At 42.8% G+C, this 13,519-nt stretch overlaps 1 protein-coding gene and 1 long non-coding RNA gene across 5 annotated transcripts in view; one reads left to right on the forward strand and one right to left on the reverse strand.

Annotated features, from left to right (window-relative positions):
- The window catches only part of LOC120387409, a 105,603-nt gene that overhangs the window by 66,133 nt on the left and 25,951 nt on the right, over positions 1-13,519 (forward strand). The window lies entirely within an intron of this gene.
- The window catches only part of CALN1 (calneuron 1), a 283,840-nt gene that overhangs the window by 15,890 nt on the left and 254,431 nt on the right, over positions 1-13,519 (reverse strand). For all 4 annotated transcript variants that reach the window (XM_039508117.1, XM_039508118.1, XM_039508119.1 and 1 more), the window contains one exon: positions 4,602-4,755. In XM_039508117.1, the coding sequence (XP_039364051.1) occupies positions 4,602-4,755 (154 nt within the window). The remainder of the gene's footprint in view (positions 1-4,601; positions 4,756-13,519) is intronic.

The following is a 13,519-nucleotide window of genomic DNA, read 5'->3' on the forward strand; positions in this document are numbered from 1 at the left end:
TTGTTATCAAGGTGGAAAATCTGAATGAAAAAGGGGGGAAATGTTTGTTTCAATTTGGGGGGGTTGATTCTTTACCAGAGCAGACACTTTGTCATTGGATAGGTGGCAATTTTGGACTCAGCTGCAGATTTGGGTTCAAAGTGTCATTCAGCGCACTCTAAAATAGCCGCCAAACTCTCCAGGTGTGCGGAGCTGGACCTCTGGATATGCATTTATAATTTTCACTAGACAGGGACTGACGCACACAAAGTGTAATCCTGAATGTCTGTGCACAGACAATGGAATCTCAAAACAGAGAAAATGGTTAGCTAAGGCCTGGCCTAGACAGCGTTTCTGAAGCAATAGTTATATTTGGTTTAGAGGGGTGAATTTTTTTAACAGATGTAGTTATGCTGGTATAACCCCTTGTCAGGATGCAGTTACATCAATATAAAAGGTGCCTTATACCAGCGTAGTTTATAGCATATTCTTGTAAAGAAAGTGCAGTGGTGGAACAAGCACCTTCTCTAGTCATGTAAGTGCATCCGCGCCAGGGGGGTCGTACCAGTGGGTGACACAACTTTGCATGTAGACTAGCCCTGAGAGTCTCTGTGGTAATTACCCGCACTGAGCCTCTGTGTCTGTGGAAAGAGCACACAGTGTCCTTCTGTTGGGAAGAATGTTTCAACCGTGCTAATGAGGTGCTGATTTTGAAGAAGGGTTAAACTAGTTGGTGGGGGAACCCCACACCTCACCAAGTCTTACTAAAATCCAGTGAGGCACTCCACTTGCCTTACCTGCTAACTTACTGCTTAATTAAGGCATGTTGACCCCGTGAAGTCCTGCGTTCTTGCTTTGGAGCCATGCCCTAGAGTTTGGCACCTGTGTAATGGGTATAGTTGGGGCAGCAGAGTATATGCTTAAGTGAACAGCTATGCAGGAGAGAGAGATGCACATTGTCTTTGGGCCTGAAATTACTTTGAAAAGTGCCAGTGTCACAGCGAAACTTTTGAAATATTCTGTTATTTTTGAACCAGAAAACTGGATTAAAAGCTAACATTTTTTCCTCCTGATTTTTTTTAACGGGTCCATATGCTTCTGGGTTCTGTCTGGCACCAGCAGCGCCAACATCCCATGAGAAAAAGCTGTTCCCCCTGTACTTTCAGAAGCAGGAAGTACCAACGTGCTGACAGACTGAACAGATGACACGTTCAGTCCAATTTTAGCAGACCCAGGCTGTTGATAGTTCACCTAAGTATGAGGCCCAGTTCAGTGCTGAACTCAAATTAGTGGCTTATCGGCAAGTAATGACAATTTTAAGAGCTTTGCTTTGCAACATCAACTTTCCATTTTTAATCGCGATTTAAATCAGCAAGCAGGAAACCTTGATTTTAAGTAATCGATGTTAATCTTATTTTGCATTTGTGCTTTTTATTGTTCCTAAAGATGGGTCGATTGTCATTGGTTGGTGTAATTTGGTGGTACTTTTTGCTAACCAGGAGGATGCACTAGATCTATATGCATTTATTCCAATTTCTATGTAATTTCTTAATGTCACGTATTTATTGAACTTTTGCTTTTTTTTATATTAGAAAATGGTTAATCTCATTTAATAGAGGAATAACTGCAAGTAAAAAAATGTGTCAGGCTCCATTTGGCTAGAAATTGGAAATCAATTCAAAATGCACAAAAACTGCATTGTTATTTAGTAAATGAAACTACCTTAAATATGCTGGGCGCAGAAGAAGTGTTTTAAACTGCAGGCAATACTTCCTTTATCAAATCAGTGTGATTGTAAAACTAGTGCCCTTCACAATCAAACTTATTCTGCATTTAAATCGGTTCCAATCTTGAAGGACACGGTGACATCTAAATCAGAGTATGTGGCTGCTAGAGTAGCCCAGAAATGTGGTGGTGCGGCTTGAATCCACCTCTCTGAGAGGCTATAGTTACGTAGACAGAAGAATTCTTTGTTGTTCTAGTTCAGGGCTCGGCAACCTTTTCAGAAGTGGTGAGCTGAGTCTTCATTTATTCACTGTAATTTAAGGTTTCGCGTGCCAGTCATACATTTTAATGTTTTTAGGTCTCTTTCTATAAGTCTATAATATATAACTAAACTAGTGTTGTATGTAAAGTAAATGTTTTTTAAATGTTTACGAAGCTTAATTTAAATTAAAATGCAGAGCCGCCAGGACCCAGGCAGTGTGTGTGCCATTGAAAATCAGTTCACATGCCGCCTTCGGCACACGTGCCATAGGTTGCCTACCCCTGATCCAGTTGTGTCTACAGTAATGGTTAGGTCAACCTAATTGTGTTGCACAGGGCAGGAAATTTCTCCAAGCCCTGAGTGATATAAACCAAATAAACCTTGAGCTATATCTGAAGCCTAGTCTATACCTAAACATTTCTGCTCTAGTATCCTTCATTTTCTCTCACTCTGATCTTATTGTGGGAACCTACCCACACGCAATGAAGCATTCTTAAACTTGAAATGAAAGATTAGATGGGATTTTTTTTTAACTTTGGATCATTTTTCTCATTGGCATCTTACATTGGGTAAAGTATAAAAGCGGCTACAATTATTAAAGCCAAAATTGCATGCGACCCCATCTGTCAAGTACTCCAGTAACCATTCCGTGTGGAATCCCTAAACTAACTTTTTTTTAACCTAATTTTGCTAATACAAAGCTAGTCCTTCTCTGTGTGGTCCAATAAAAGAGATCCCCTCACCCACCTTGTCTCTTTCAAATCCTCACTGTGATTAGTTCCAGAATGCTAGGTTAAGCCGATGTGTAAGTGCATGTGTCAATCTTTGCAGGATCGGGATCTTAAGGGGCCAAACTTTTAGTAGATTAGTATCACAGAGCAGAATTTAGCACAGTGTAACTGAGAGCAGAACTTGACTCACTGGCTTTTGTGTTTAATGGGTTGGCTTACGTAGGTAACATTCTCTTTTGCAGAGAAGAGAGACGCATGCCAGGTTTCGAGTGCTAGGTGATTTCAGGACGATCAACAGTAATTAACAAGTGTCAGAGAGATGACTCCAGAGCTCAGTTGTAATTCATTGTGCTAATTCCATTACAAGGATTAAAACTTGCCTCTCACAAGGATCTAAGCCAGCTAAAGAGATTCCTGTCTCCCTGAGAAGCTTTCTGGCATTTGTATCATCATTTTATACTAACCATTGTGAGGTTCCCAGAAAGAACATCAGCGAGAAGTAGCTACTCTTGAGAGAATTGCCATTTCCTCCTTCACTGACCTCCCACTGAGCCTAAAATGAGCGATCCTATTTTTCTTTATTATTAATTTATATCAACTTTCCTGTTCCAAAGAGCCTTTCGTCTGAGACTCTCAAAGCACTTTACAAGCAGAAAACCCTTGCAATAACCTTCTAACAATTTTTTTTTTAGAGGTGGCTCAATTTGGTGAACACCTTTTCAATTCCTTGACATCTTTCACCGATGTGTGTGTGTGTGTGGGGGGGGGAGTTTGCACCACCTGATTCTGCGTGGTTTCATGCCATTTCCAGGGACTGAAACGGTTCCCCAATGGAGCATGAAAACTCTCATATCAATTCACTCACACTCATGGATGTTGAAAAAGCTGGCGTTAGAGCCGGTTGGGGTGGTGCTCGCAAAGCCAGATGGGGCAGCAGATTGAGACTAGAAGGGAAGAGGTTCTCAATTCGATTCCTACTTCCGCCCCTTAATTAATGCTGGCCATTCATTAGCCCCTCAATAAAATGGTTTTGTTCCACAGCTCAAGTAAAGGAAGGCTATTTGGGGAGGGCGTTGTGGTGGTTGATTGTTTAAAGCATACTCAAGTATGCAGCGATTCTTCCTCCCCTTAAGCAATTTGTTGACTTCAACTCCAGGCTAAGTTTAAATGTAGGTTTGCTACTGGATTATAACTGATGAAAAGGGAAGAGAGTGTAGGGGAAACTGGTGGGGAAGACTTACCTTGCTTGTGGAAGGATACCAAGAAATTGACCTCAAAATGGTTCGGGTACTGAGCCTGACAAATGTGTCACAAGATCTATCTTGTATGAAGATGGGGGTTAGTCATATAGAGCACAGGTTCTCAAACTGGGGGTCTTGACCCCTCAAGGCTTGCGAGATTATTACATGGGGGGGGGAGATTGCAAGCTGTCAGCCTCCATCCCAAACCTTACTTCGCCTCCTACATTTTACACTATTATTAAACACTTTAAATATGAAAAAAAATTATAAGGGGGGGTGTCACATGCAGCAAGCCTCTTTGTGAAAGGGGGCCACCAGTACAAAAGTTTGAGAACCACTGATAGGATCTCTAGACATTTTATATTCCCTTTAAGTGACCCTATAAACTCTATGTACTGGAAACCATATAAGGTATCAGTTTGATTCTTAAAACACTTCAGCCCCTCCTCCCCCGTCCCCCAATTTTAATGGATATAGAGTAAAGAAGATTAAGGCTCAAATTCTGAGGTCCATACTCAGTTTTCACTGGGCTTTTAAGCAGACCAGTGCTCATTGATAATAGTCAGGTCAGTTCCCATTAAAACCTTAGGAAAGGACCTCAGGGTTCAGCTAGAGTTTCATAACAAAAGCTTAGCGAGAGAAGGCATAGTAACTTTTCACCACCTTCAAACTCTGGTTGGCAGTTGCCAGAGTTTTCATTTAAACTCTCCTCCTCGTTGATGATGATGTTTTCAATGTCCTTCATTGTTAAATGGTCCTGGAATGCATGATACAGAATATGTTTGAGCTCTTCCAGCGTTATCCTTTGCATGTCAAACTGTGGGAAAAGGAGAAATCATTTCAGTTAGTTTGCATAACTGGTAACAAACCATGAATGCTTTCGGGACCCTCTCTCCACATCCGAGCACATCTCAATTTGCTGCATGCTCGTTCTCTCAGGGTGAAGGAAAAGGCCCCAGAGGTTGTTTTGCAAATTCTTTTCCATACTTCTAAAGACCCACTAGAAATGACGACTATCCATCACTTCCCCTCTTATGTCTGTATTGCTTACAGGCCTGCATGCGCCCAAGAAGCCAAACCCAGGATGGGTTCTATGAGAAAATGGCCGTACCCAGGCCAGGACCCAGCAAAGCTTGTTTTCGGTAGGATCTCTATACCTTGGGCTGCCTAGCAGCTTTTTTGCAGTGCAGCAGCATCTTTCCCTAACCCCTCCCTCTTATTTGTTCTGATGTCTCTTTCCGGAACACACAATACAGGGAGCTGGCATGTTCATCTTCAAGTATTCATGAGCATATGGCAGGTAGGTGCTGCTCCCGCACCATGTCAGTGCCCATCCTGAAACTGTCTCACTGCTGCAAAAATATGCTGAAACCTATGGTTCTCCTTGGAACACAGTCCTCTGCCTTTCTCCAGAGGGTACATCTTTGCTGTTGGGTAACTGGCTGGGAATTTAATGTACAAGTAAACAGACACTATTTTTGTTCATTTTTTTATATCATATATAAATATTTATATAGAGAATATTTATTTTAGAGACCTTATTGCTTGATTTAACAAACACTAGACGTTTACATGCAACCTCTGTATCCTTCTCAACCCTTCAAAAGAAATATCCACGTCCTGCAATGAAAAAGGAATCCAAACTACACCTCTGGCCTAATGGGGTGGTGAGTGAGAAAAATAAATTACCACTTGTGTCTGCTTCTTCCATTAAACACACACTGACAGCAAGTAATTAGATTTCTTATCCAACAATTTCATAAACCATAGGAGCAAAAGAGAACCCACCCACCCCCACACAAGCAATTAGATAAGCTTATCTATTCTTAGTTAACAGGAAAACAAAGAGAAGTTTAGCATGGAAAACAGCTAAGGCCCCGTTCCCTGACCACCTTGTCCTTCACTGATGAAAAACCATTTGCCTATGTGAGAAAATAAGCTTTCAGAAGCTGTTCTTGATACCTTTTTAAAAATATTTTTGCATATAAATAAATATGGACTCATTGAGCTGTAAAATTCTAATTAGAATTTATTTCTTTTTCATGTGACCTGTAAAATCTGATGCCAACAATGTTATCACGCAGCGAGCAGGAGACAGCGTGGGCAATGGTGAACATTGCAAGCTCCTCATGTAGCTCCCAACAGACCCCCGTCTACTGGGGTTGGTTGCTTTTTTTGCTGGATTTGGGACACCGCTGACCTACTAAAAATATCACCAAAAGCACAGTCACCACCAGCAATCTATAGACTGCTTGCGCTAGAAGAAAGACATACACACACATTGGGGTATAGTGACAAATTCCCCACTCACTGGGTTGTAAGCATGGCAATCTGTATACTCCTCTTCTGATTTCTATTCAGAACTGGTATGAATAGGAAAAATGTTTCTCCTGGCAACTAGAGCTCTGTAAACATAGGCTAACAAACACTTGGCTACCTCACAGGGGTGTTGGAAGCATTAATTACTTGATGTTTTATATGACGCGTTGCATTTTCAAAGCACTCTACAGAGCCAAGTGCCATTTGATCATTTTTACCCCCTTTTGAGGCATTGTTTTCAGGCTGGCACCGTGCTGAGGTGAATGGGGTTGCTCTGGATTTACACCAGATTTACCTCTATAGTATCTCTGCTGCAAAATATGGGCCAAACTGAGCTTTGTTAAAGCGCAGGGGTTTACCGTGGGGCTGGGAAACACCCAGCGCCCAACAGTGTTTCGCCCCCATCCTGGGAATATGATTTCTCACCTGCCCTGTAGTTCCACTTTCCTCTCTTTTGGTGCGGACAGGACTCACGTTAGGGGTTACGCTTGAGGTAACTCTGCAGTGAAGCCATGGCCTTATTGGTCAAAGGAGGGGTGGTGGGCGGTAGTTGATGCTATAATAGTGCTTTTTTTCCCCTCACAGGGAGAGCTCTGAAGCCAGCATGTGAGCTTTTGCACAGGAGTTCATAGCTCCCCCCTCCAGAGAGATTTTTGTTCCATCTGCCCCGTAGCTAGCTTTAATCAGGGGTGCCTGCAAACTCTAGAAAGCACAGCCTGTGACTTCATGGGAGATGTATTAATAAGCACAGCTCATGGTCTCTGTGCTCTTAACTCACATCCATACATTTGAAAGTTCCCCATCTTCTCGGGCGTCCACCAATCACTGGTGTTCTGACTCCCCAGGCACTTCTGTAACTACTAGCGGATTGTGCTTTTGCTAGTCCACCCTTTGCCCGTGTGGTCTTGTAGAAGGAGTGCGTTGGCCATCTGCCTCTTGGGACATTCTAGGGAGAGGGGCCCTGGATGGGCTCGTTTCAGGGAGACTGCGTGTCAACTTCACAGGCAGCGGCTATCAAAAATAGTAATGGGACTCCCCTCACTCCATCACAGAAATACTGAAACATAGGAGTAGCCCCCGTGGATCTGACCTGGTCCATCTAGCCCAGTATCCCATCCCAGACAGCGGTCAGCATCAGCTGCTTCGGAGGAAGGTGCAAGAAACCGCCCAGCAGGCAGATAAGTATGTTTTTGGATAGCAGCCCACTTGAACTACAGTGTGGTTGTATCCCATGTCAATGGGCAACTGGTGAAGGACTCTCTCTTGAGGTTCTGTGGAAGAAATCCTTGGTGGAAAGATTCTGCCATGACTCTTTCGGTGACAAAATACCGAAGTATTTCTCAGCAGCAGAACTGCTGCCTTACGATCATCTGGCTTGGGCACACTCTCTCCTGTGAGCCCCCCTGCACCGAGCAGCACCACTTACCCTTGTCATACCTGTTTTGTTCCCGGAGGTTGAGCCAGCAGCCAATTGGGCACATCCGGACTTATTTTCACGAAGACATGGAGCCACTGACTGTGTTGAACAGTAGAAGAGGGGGTTTATAATTGGATGCAGCTATATCCTGTCTTGGGTCATGCACCTTACCTAAATTGCTCTTCAGGTTGGGGGGTGGGGGAGAGGCAGGAAACCCACCCCTGCAGCACTTGCTCACTCCATCCGTGAGCCTGTGCGCAGAGTTCTTCTGCACAGGCCTTACTCTTCCCAGGAAGAGGCAGAGGATAAACAAGGGCTCAGCTCCAATCCCTGACTCAGTCCCGCCTTAAGCGATCCTCCAGCTGCAATAAGCACGGTGCTTAGTAATGAAGCGTTTGCGGGATCAGGCCTGTAGTTTGTGAAGTGTTTTGTCATCTTTGGGGATGAAAACTGCTGGAGCTATGAACAGCATCTAGAAACTCAGCAGCCTGAAATATTTTCCAGTTTGAGCCCACATCTTCTGGCCCAATCAGAGTCGTAATCAGAAATGTCCTTTTGCCATTAATGTGTGTTCATAACACAATCATTAGCTTTGGTGAAAAGCGCATTGGTGGAAACTGATTTTATGAGCCTATTTTTCATTGTTAGGCTGTAAATTACGGGTTCATAACAGCGATGGTAACTTTCCGAAAATAAGCATAAATTTCTCCTAGAGTTCTCTCTCAGTGAATCCCAAAGCAGTCAAGCTATAAACCCTGGCTGTGGCTAAAGAACAAGTGGAAGAGCATTTATAGACAGGGAAGAGCGCTATCAAGGGAGATTCTTTTATGGATTTCCTCTCAGTATTATGCTGTAGAAGACAAGCGAGTCAGCTTGATGAACTGTCTGTTCATCTCTCTCCACTTTCATCACAAATGAATGTACAGAACTTTATGAGCAGAACTCTGCCGACTGCCTGTTGGGGGGTGTATTAAAGAGATGATTATGATTCCAAGGCAGGGTGGTACTTCAGTAAGCTCAGCTTCGGTGTAGATAATCTCCGGGGACAGCACTTCCCTCACCTTCTCCCTTTAGCAGGCCTCAGTATTACCCTTTTTTCCAGGATTTTAATCCTGATAGCAGGTAGAGAACTGTTGGTTAAAGAAACTCACATCTGGGTGCTGAAAGCCAGAACTAGTTAAAACTCTTTCTTAGAGAACGGTGAGCTGGCTAAGTTCATACTTTAAGTCACTTAGCCATGATCTATGGTATATGAACATCTTGCCATTAACTAAATGCAGAACATGTTATTCGACCACCCAGTTATCCCTGAACTGAAATTTAAGGGCCTGTATATACAGGAGGTCAGACCAGGGGGAAGAGTTTTAAGGCTCTAAGAGACCAGTACCTCATCTTCTCTATTCCCCCTATAGATTAAAAAAAAGAAATGTTACTCTCAGCCATGAAGTGAATATTTGAACTTGCCCCAAACTTATGGGTGTTCAGCGCCAGGGTTCTGGCTTGGCCAGATATGGAGGGTGGAGCTAGATTCAGATTTCCTAGCAATAAGGGGAGTTGGGAACCTGAGGGTTTGTAATGTAACGCCCAACCGGAAACTGCAGGGAGAGTTGTGCTAAATGCTGCACAAGCAGCACCTTGACAGTACCAAAATGGAGCAGTTGAGAGTTTCTGCTTATTTAGACTACACTGGGCTGTGCATGGGCTCAAGGCTCTGGCTGCATGGAGCTGCATCTAGGACCAGGTCCATGCTGATTCTCCTTTTTATATGAAAAGCAGAGAGCACCACCACTAGAAATAGAGACGACTATTTGGCCTTCGGGATTTTACACATATCTGATAGCTTTCTACTAGACTTAGTACATCCCTATGCTGATGCAACTCTTGTGGTAGGTGAAAATCTTCCAGCATTTCCGATATGTCCAACCCAGATATAAAATCATCACAGCTTGTAAAAGAAGGGCGTGACTGCATCTGCTATATAGCATGTAGGCTCAGTTTTGGGGGAGCGAACTTAAAAGTAGACTCTTAAAGTTTTTATAACTGAACTGTAGCCACCAACTTGCATGAGCTATGGGAAAAAACCTTCAGTAGATGAGTGAGCTTCCTGTGTCTTAGCAATAAGAGCAACATTAAAAGCTTGTCAACAGAAGAATGGAGTTCCGGGAAGTGCTGGAATCAGTCATGCGATCACCTTAAAAGCCATGCTGTATAACTGGTAAATTTCCACCTTTAGGCAAGGCATGCTTTGAACAGAGACCAAGATGATCCCTGGTGTGTAACTCCATAGATGGGTAATTTAGACTCCCGAGTCTCCCAGATAACTAACTCTGATTACAAATTGTTGGGTAAAAATGGGACCCAAATATGTATGGAAAGATCTATGTGCAGCATAGAGTTGAAAACTCATTTCAATGATTTACTCCATAAACTGCTCTCAAATTTTTATACTTCGCATCTGACAATGCATTCTATTTGGCTACTGACTGCAGTATATCAGTTTCATTTCCCTGATCAGCTCATGTTTCTTAAAACAGCACTCAAAGGCATAGAATGGCCATTTTAACATATGCTACACTTACAATGCTTTCGTAGAAAGGAGACGAAACGTGGTTGCTCCTGTTTTATGGGTCCTTATTTAATAAAAGCGCATATCCCCGCTGTGGTTGATGCACTGATCCAATTAGATGTGAGTGTATCACATAAATAACTTCCACAGACAAATCTATGCTTGCTTGTAACTACGCCTGCAGAAGCCTGCATGCGCCACCATAATTCTTCAGTTCTGGAGGAAAATCTTGTGCTCCTCCATAAAAGCATATATTGACTGAGGGCTTGATTTTGCAAGATGGCTAAGTCCCTTCAATTTCTCCTTACGCCAATGAGAAGTAAACTTGCTCAACATCTTTGAGGAGGCACTCAGTACATTGCAGGCTCGGTCTTTTGGTGACCACCTTAAGTCAGTAGTTTTAAGTTCAGTACAAATACAAGGGAAATGTCTTCCTTGCTATAATTTGATTGTCCGCCTTCTCACCTACATTAATACTTACGGTACCTCACTAATTCATCTTTGCCTGTAGCAACAGAAATCCATTTCATTCACAATCCCCACAAGTGTAACTATTTTGTTATTCTCTAAAGACTGAAGCTTAGATCACCTCACAACGTAGAAAGGTGGTTTTCTCCTCATTTGGCAAATGCTTGGCGCCAATGCTTTGAACAGCTCTCTCAAAACTACAAACATAATGGTCAATGTTCAGAGGCTTGCAAGCAGGGTGCTTGAATTCAGAGCATTTTTTCTTCACTCCAGAAGTGATTGTCCACTTCATATTGTCTTAACAAACCAGTGTGAAAATGTGCAGGGGAAAAAATCCTGACCTAAGTAGATCTCAGGCTTTGTTATGAAGCGTTTAGACTTTGACTTGTCTTTCAAGCAGTGAACGGCTTTTGCATCAGGAACACTCATTGTGCCTTGTATCTGCTTTCACATCTAAACTCTGATTAAAAAAAAATCAGTGCACCCGTTGTCAAAGATCTCTGAAAAAAATATCCTGAGTAGGGCCCTTGACCACTAGTCGTACTTTGGCCCAAAATTAAGCTCAGGACAAAATTAAGCTAAGTTCCTTTTGGGCTAAAATTATAGCTCCGCAAAAAGCCCAGAACTGTCCAGTGCTGGATAAATGGTAATCTAAACGGATACAATGACTCACGCAAATGATGATAATCTGTCTGAGTGCGGCAGAGAGAGATCAGCTGAACTGGCCAATCTATCACCAGCACAATGGGTACGTGGGGGGAGAGAGAGAATGAAGGACAAAGTAATAACCAACCTTTGGTTGCAATGTTAATAAAAATACCTGGGCTCTTGGCCAAGCTGAGAAATGATTCTGCCCATAAAGCAGTGCCAAATTATAGCAAACTTTGATCATTATGAACCTCCCTTGGATCTTAAAAAAACAATTTGTTTGTGGGTGATTGTTTTATGCTCTTTATAAAATCTAAAATGCCATTTTTCATAGATTCTCTCCCCGCCCCCATAAACATGATCAGTAACTACCTTCTAGACAATCTTCTATCCCTCTCTCTTTAGGCTTGTCAAATGAAATGGCAGGGCGCTCTTAGGCAGGACTCTACACATAAGTATTGTATGTAAGAGACAAGGCAGAAGCATGTGGATTAGTGACTCATCTGCCTGCACACTCCTTTCCATTCAGATGTCAACTTATTTGGTAGTTCTAAGTTCACTGAACACATGGGGATAAATTACGGCCCCATGAGCCAGCGAAGCATGGGGTTAGCCTCCAAGTGTGTTGGGTGAGGGGACGTTATGCCTGTGATGCACAGTAAATGGGGATCTGTCCCAAAGCACCCCTGCAGCTTGCTATGGAGGCATTCGTGCCAACACTGGAACACCCCCTCTGGGGTGTGCCGAGTGAAAGCAGCAGTGCTAATCACACTTTGAGCCAGAATTATAGCCGCCTCCTCTGTGGGTGTGCTGGAGGCAGCAGAGGTCTCTCTGCACCTGCATCTCCTCTAGCATACGCAGTTAGCGAAGAGGTCAAAGCATGGCCATGACTGTGTATGCAATCAGAGCAGCTTGAAACAAAGTATCTTCCAGGCTGTTTAACTACTGTCATATGGGTAACTGTTTTCTCATTATTTTTTTCACTTGTGAGTTCCCATAATGGGTAATTACTTAAGAACTGTAGTGGAAGATTAGTGTGAGCAATTGCATATTTAGGAAGAGAAATTGACTCAGTCTATGGAAGGTGTTGTTTGTGTCTCTCTTGTTCAGCTCAGTTTCTCTTTTGCTTTTTGCGCTTAGAATGTGAGGGAGCATCTTTGGCAGCACCTGTGTTCAAACACCTCACTGCTTGTTAACCACAGTTCACACTAGGCATGGGCAAGCAGATTTCTATCATTGCTCCCAGCATGTACCAAGGCTTGAAAATGTTGGGTTAGTTTAAAGCAGTGGTTCTTAACCTGGGGTGCACGATGCCCTTTCTGGGGGAGGTGAGACATGCCAGATTTTTTTAGAAGGTAAATCATCGAAAACACAAATTAAGCACAGACACATAAGTACAACTACTTTGTTTCATCAAACCTATGTATTTATTAACATTATGCATTTTTTAACGATTACTGTAATTTACAAACAAAAAAAGTCTCAGTTTAAAGAACTGACCACCTGCAATGATTTTTTATGAGGGGTGCGAGAACATAGTTTGAGAACCAAAGGGGTGCAGGCTGCAGCAAAGGTTAAGAACCACTGGTTTAAAGGGTACAGTGAACTGGGAATTCCAGAGATTCAGAAGCATAAGGATGCCCAGTTAGAAAACATTCAGTATTTACTTATTAACTGTATTGAGGTACTTCAATCTGCAGCAGGTATAGGGTCTCATTCTTGGCCACTGGGATGATAGGAAAATTATTTGATTCCAAGCCATTCAGAGAGCCTGTTTAAGTGAAACAGGCTTTACTGAAGCTGCACTGAAGCCACTGAGTCTCTCCCTTCTCATTTGCACTGGTGTATGTATGAAAACCATCTACAATTTTAAAAACAAATCTGCAAAAATTAATTATGCTGAATTACACACCAATCATAAATTCAAATATTACACAATCAAACTGTGACTTGCTTAGAGTTCAGTGCCCAGAATTAAAGCATTAAAATCAAGCTTTGATATAGTATTTTTCCCAGTAAAGCATGTTACAAAGCGAGGTGAGTATCATTAGCCCCATTTTACAAAACAGAGATGACATGAGTTGCCCAAGGTCACTCCAGTGGGCCAGGAATAGACATCAGGGCTGCTGACTCCCAGTCCAGTGCTCCTTCCTCTAGGCCACA

Source organism: Mauremys reevesii, linkage group 20 (assembly GCF_016161935.1).
Source record: "Mauremys reevesii isolate NIE-2019 linkage group 20, ASM1616193v1, whole genome shotgun sequence".
In the NCBI taxonomy this organism is placed as follows: Eukaryota; Metazoa; Chordata; order Testudines; family Geoemydidae; genus Mauremys; species Mauremys reevesii.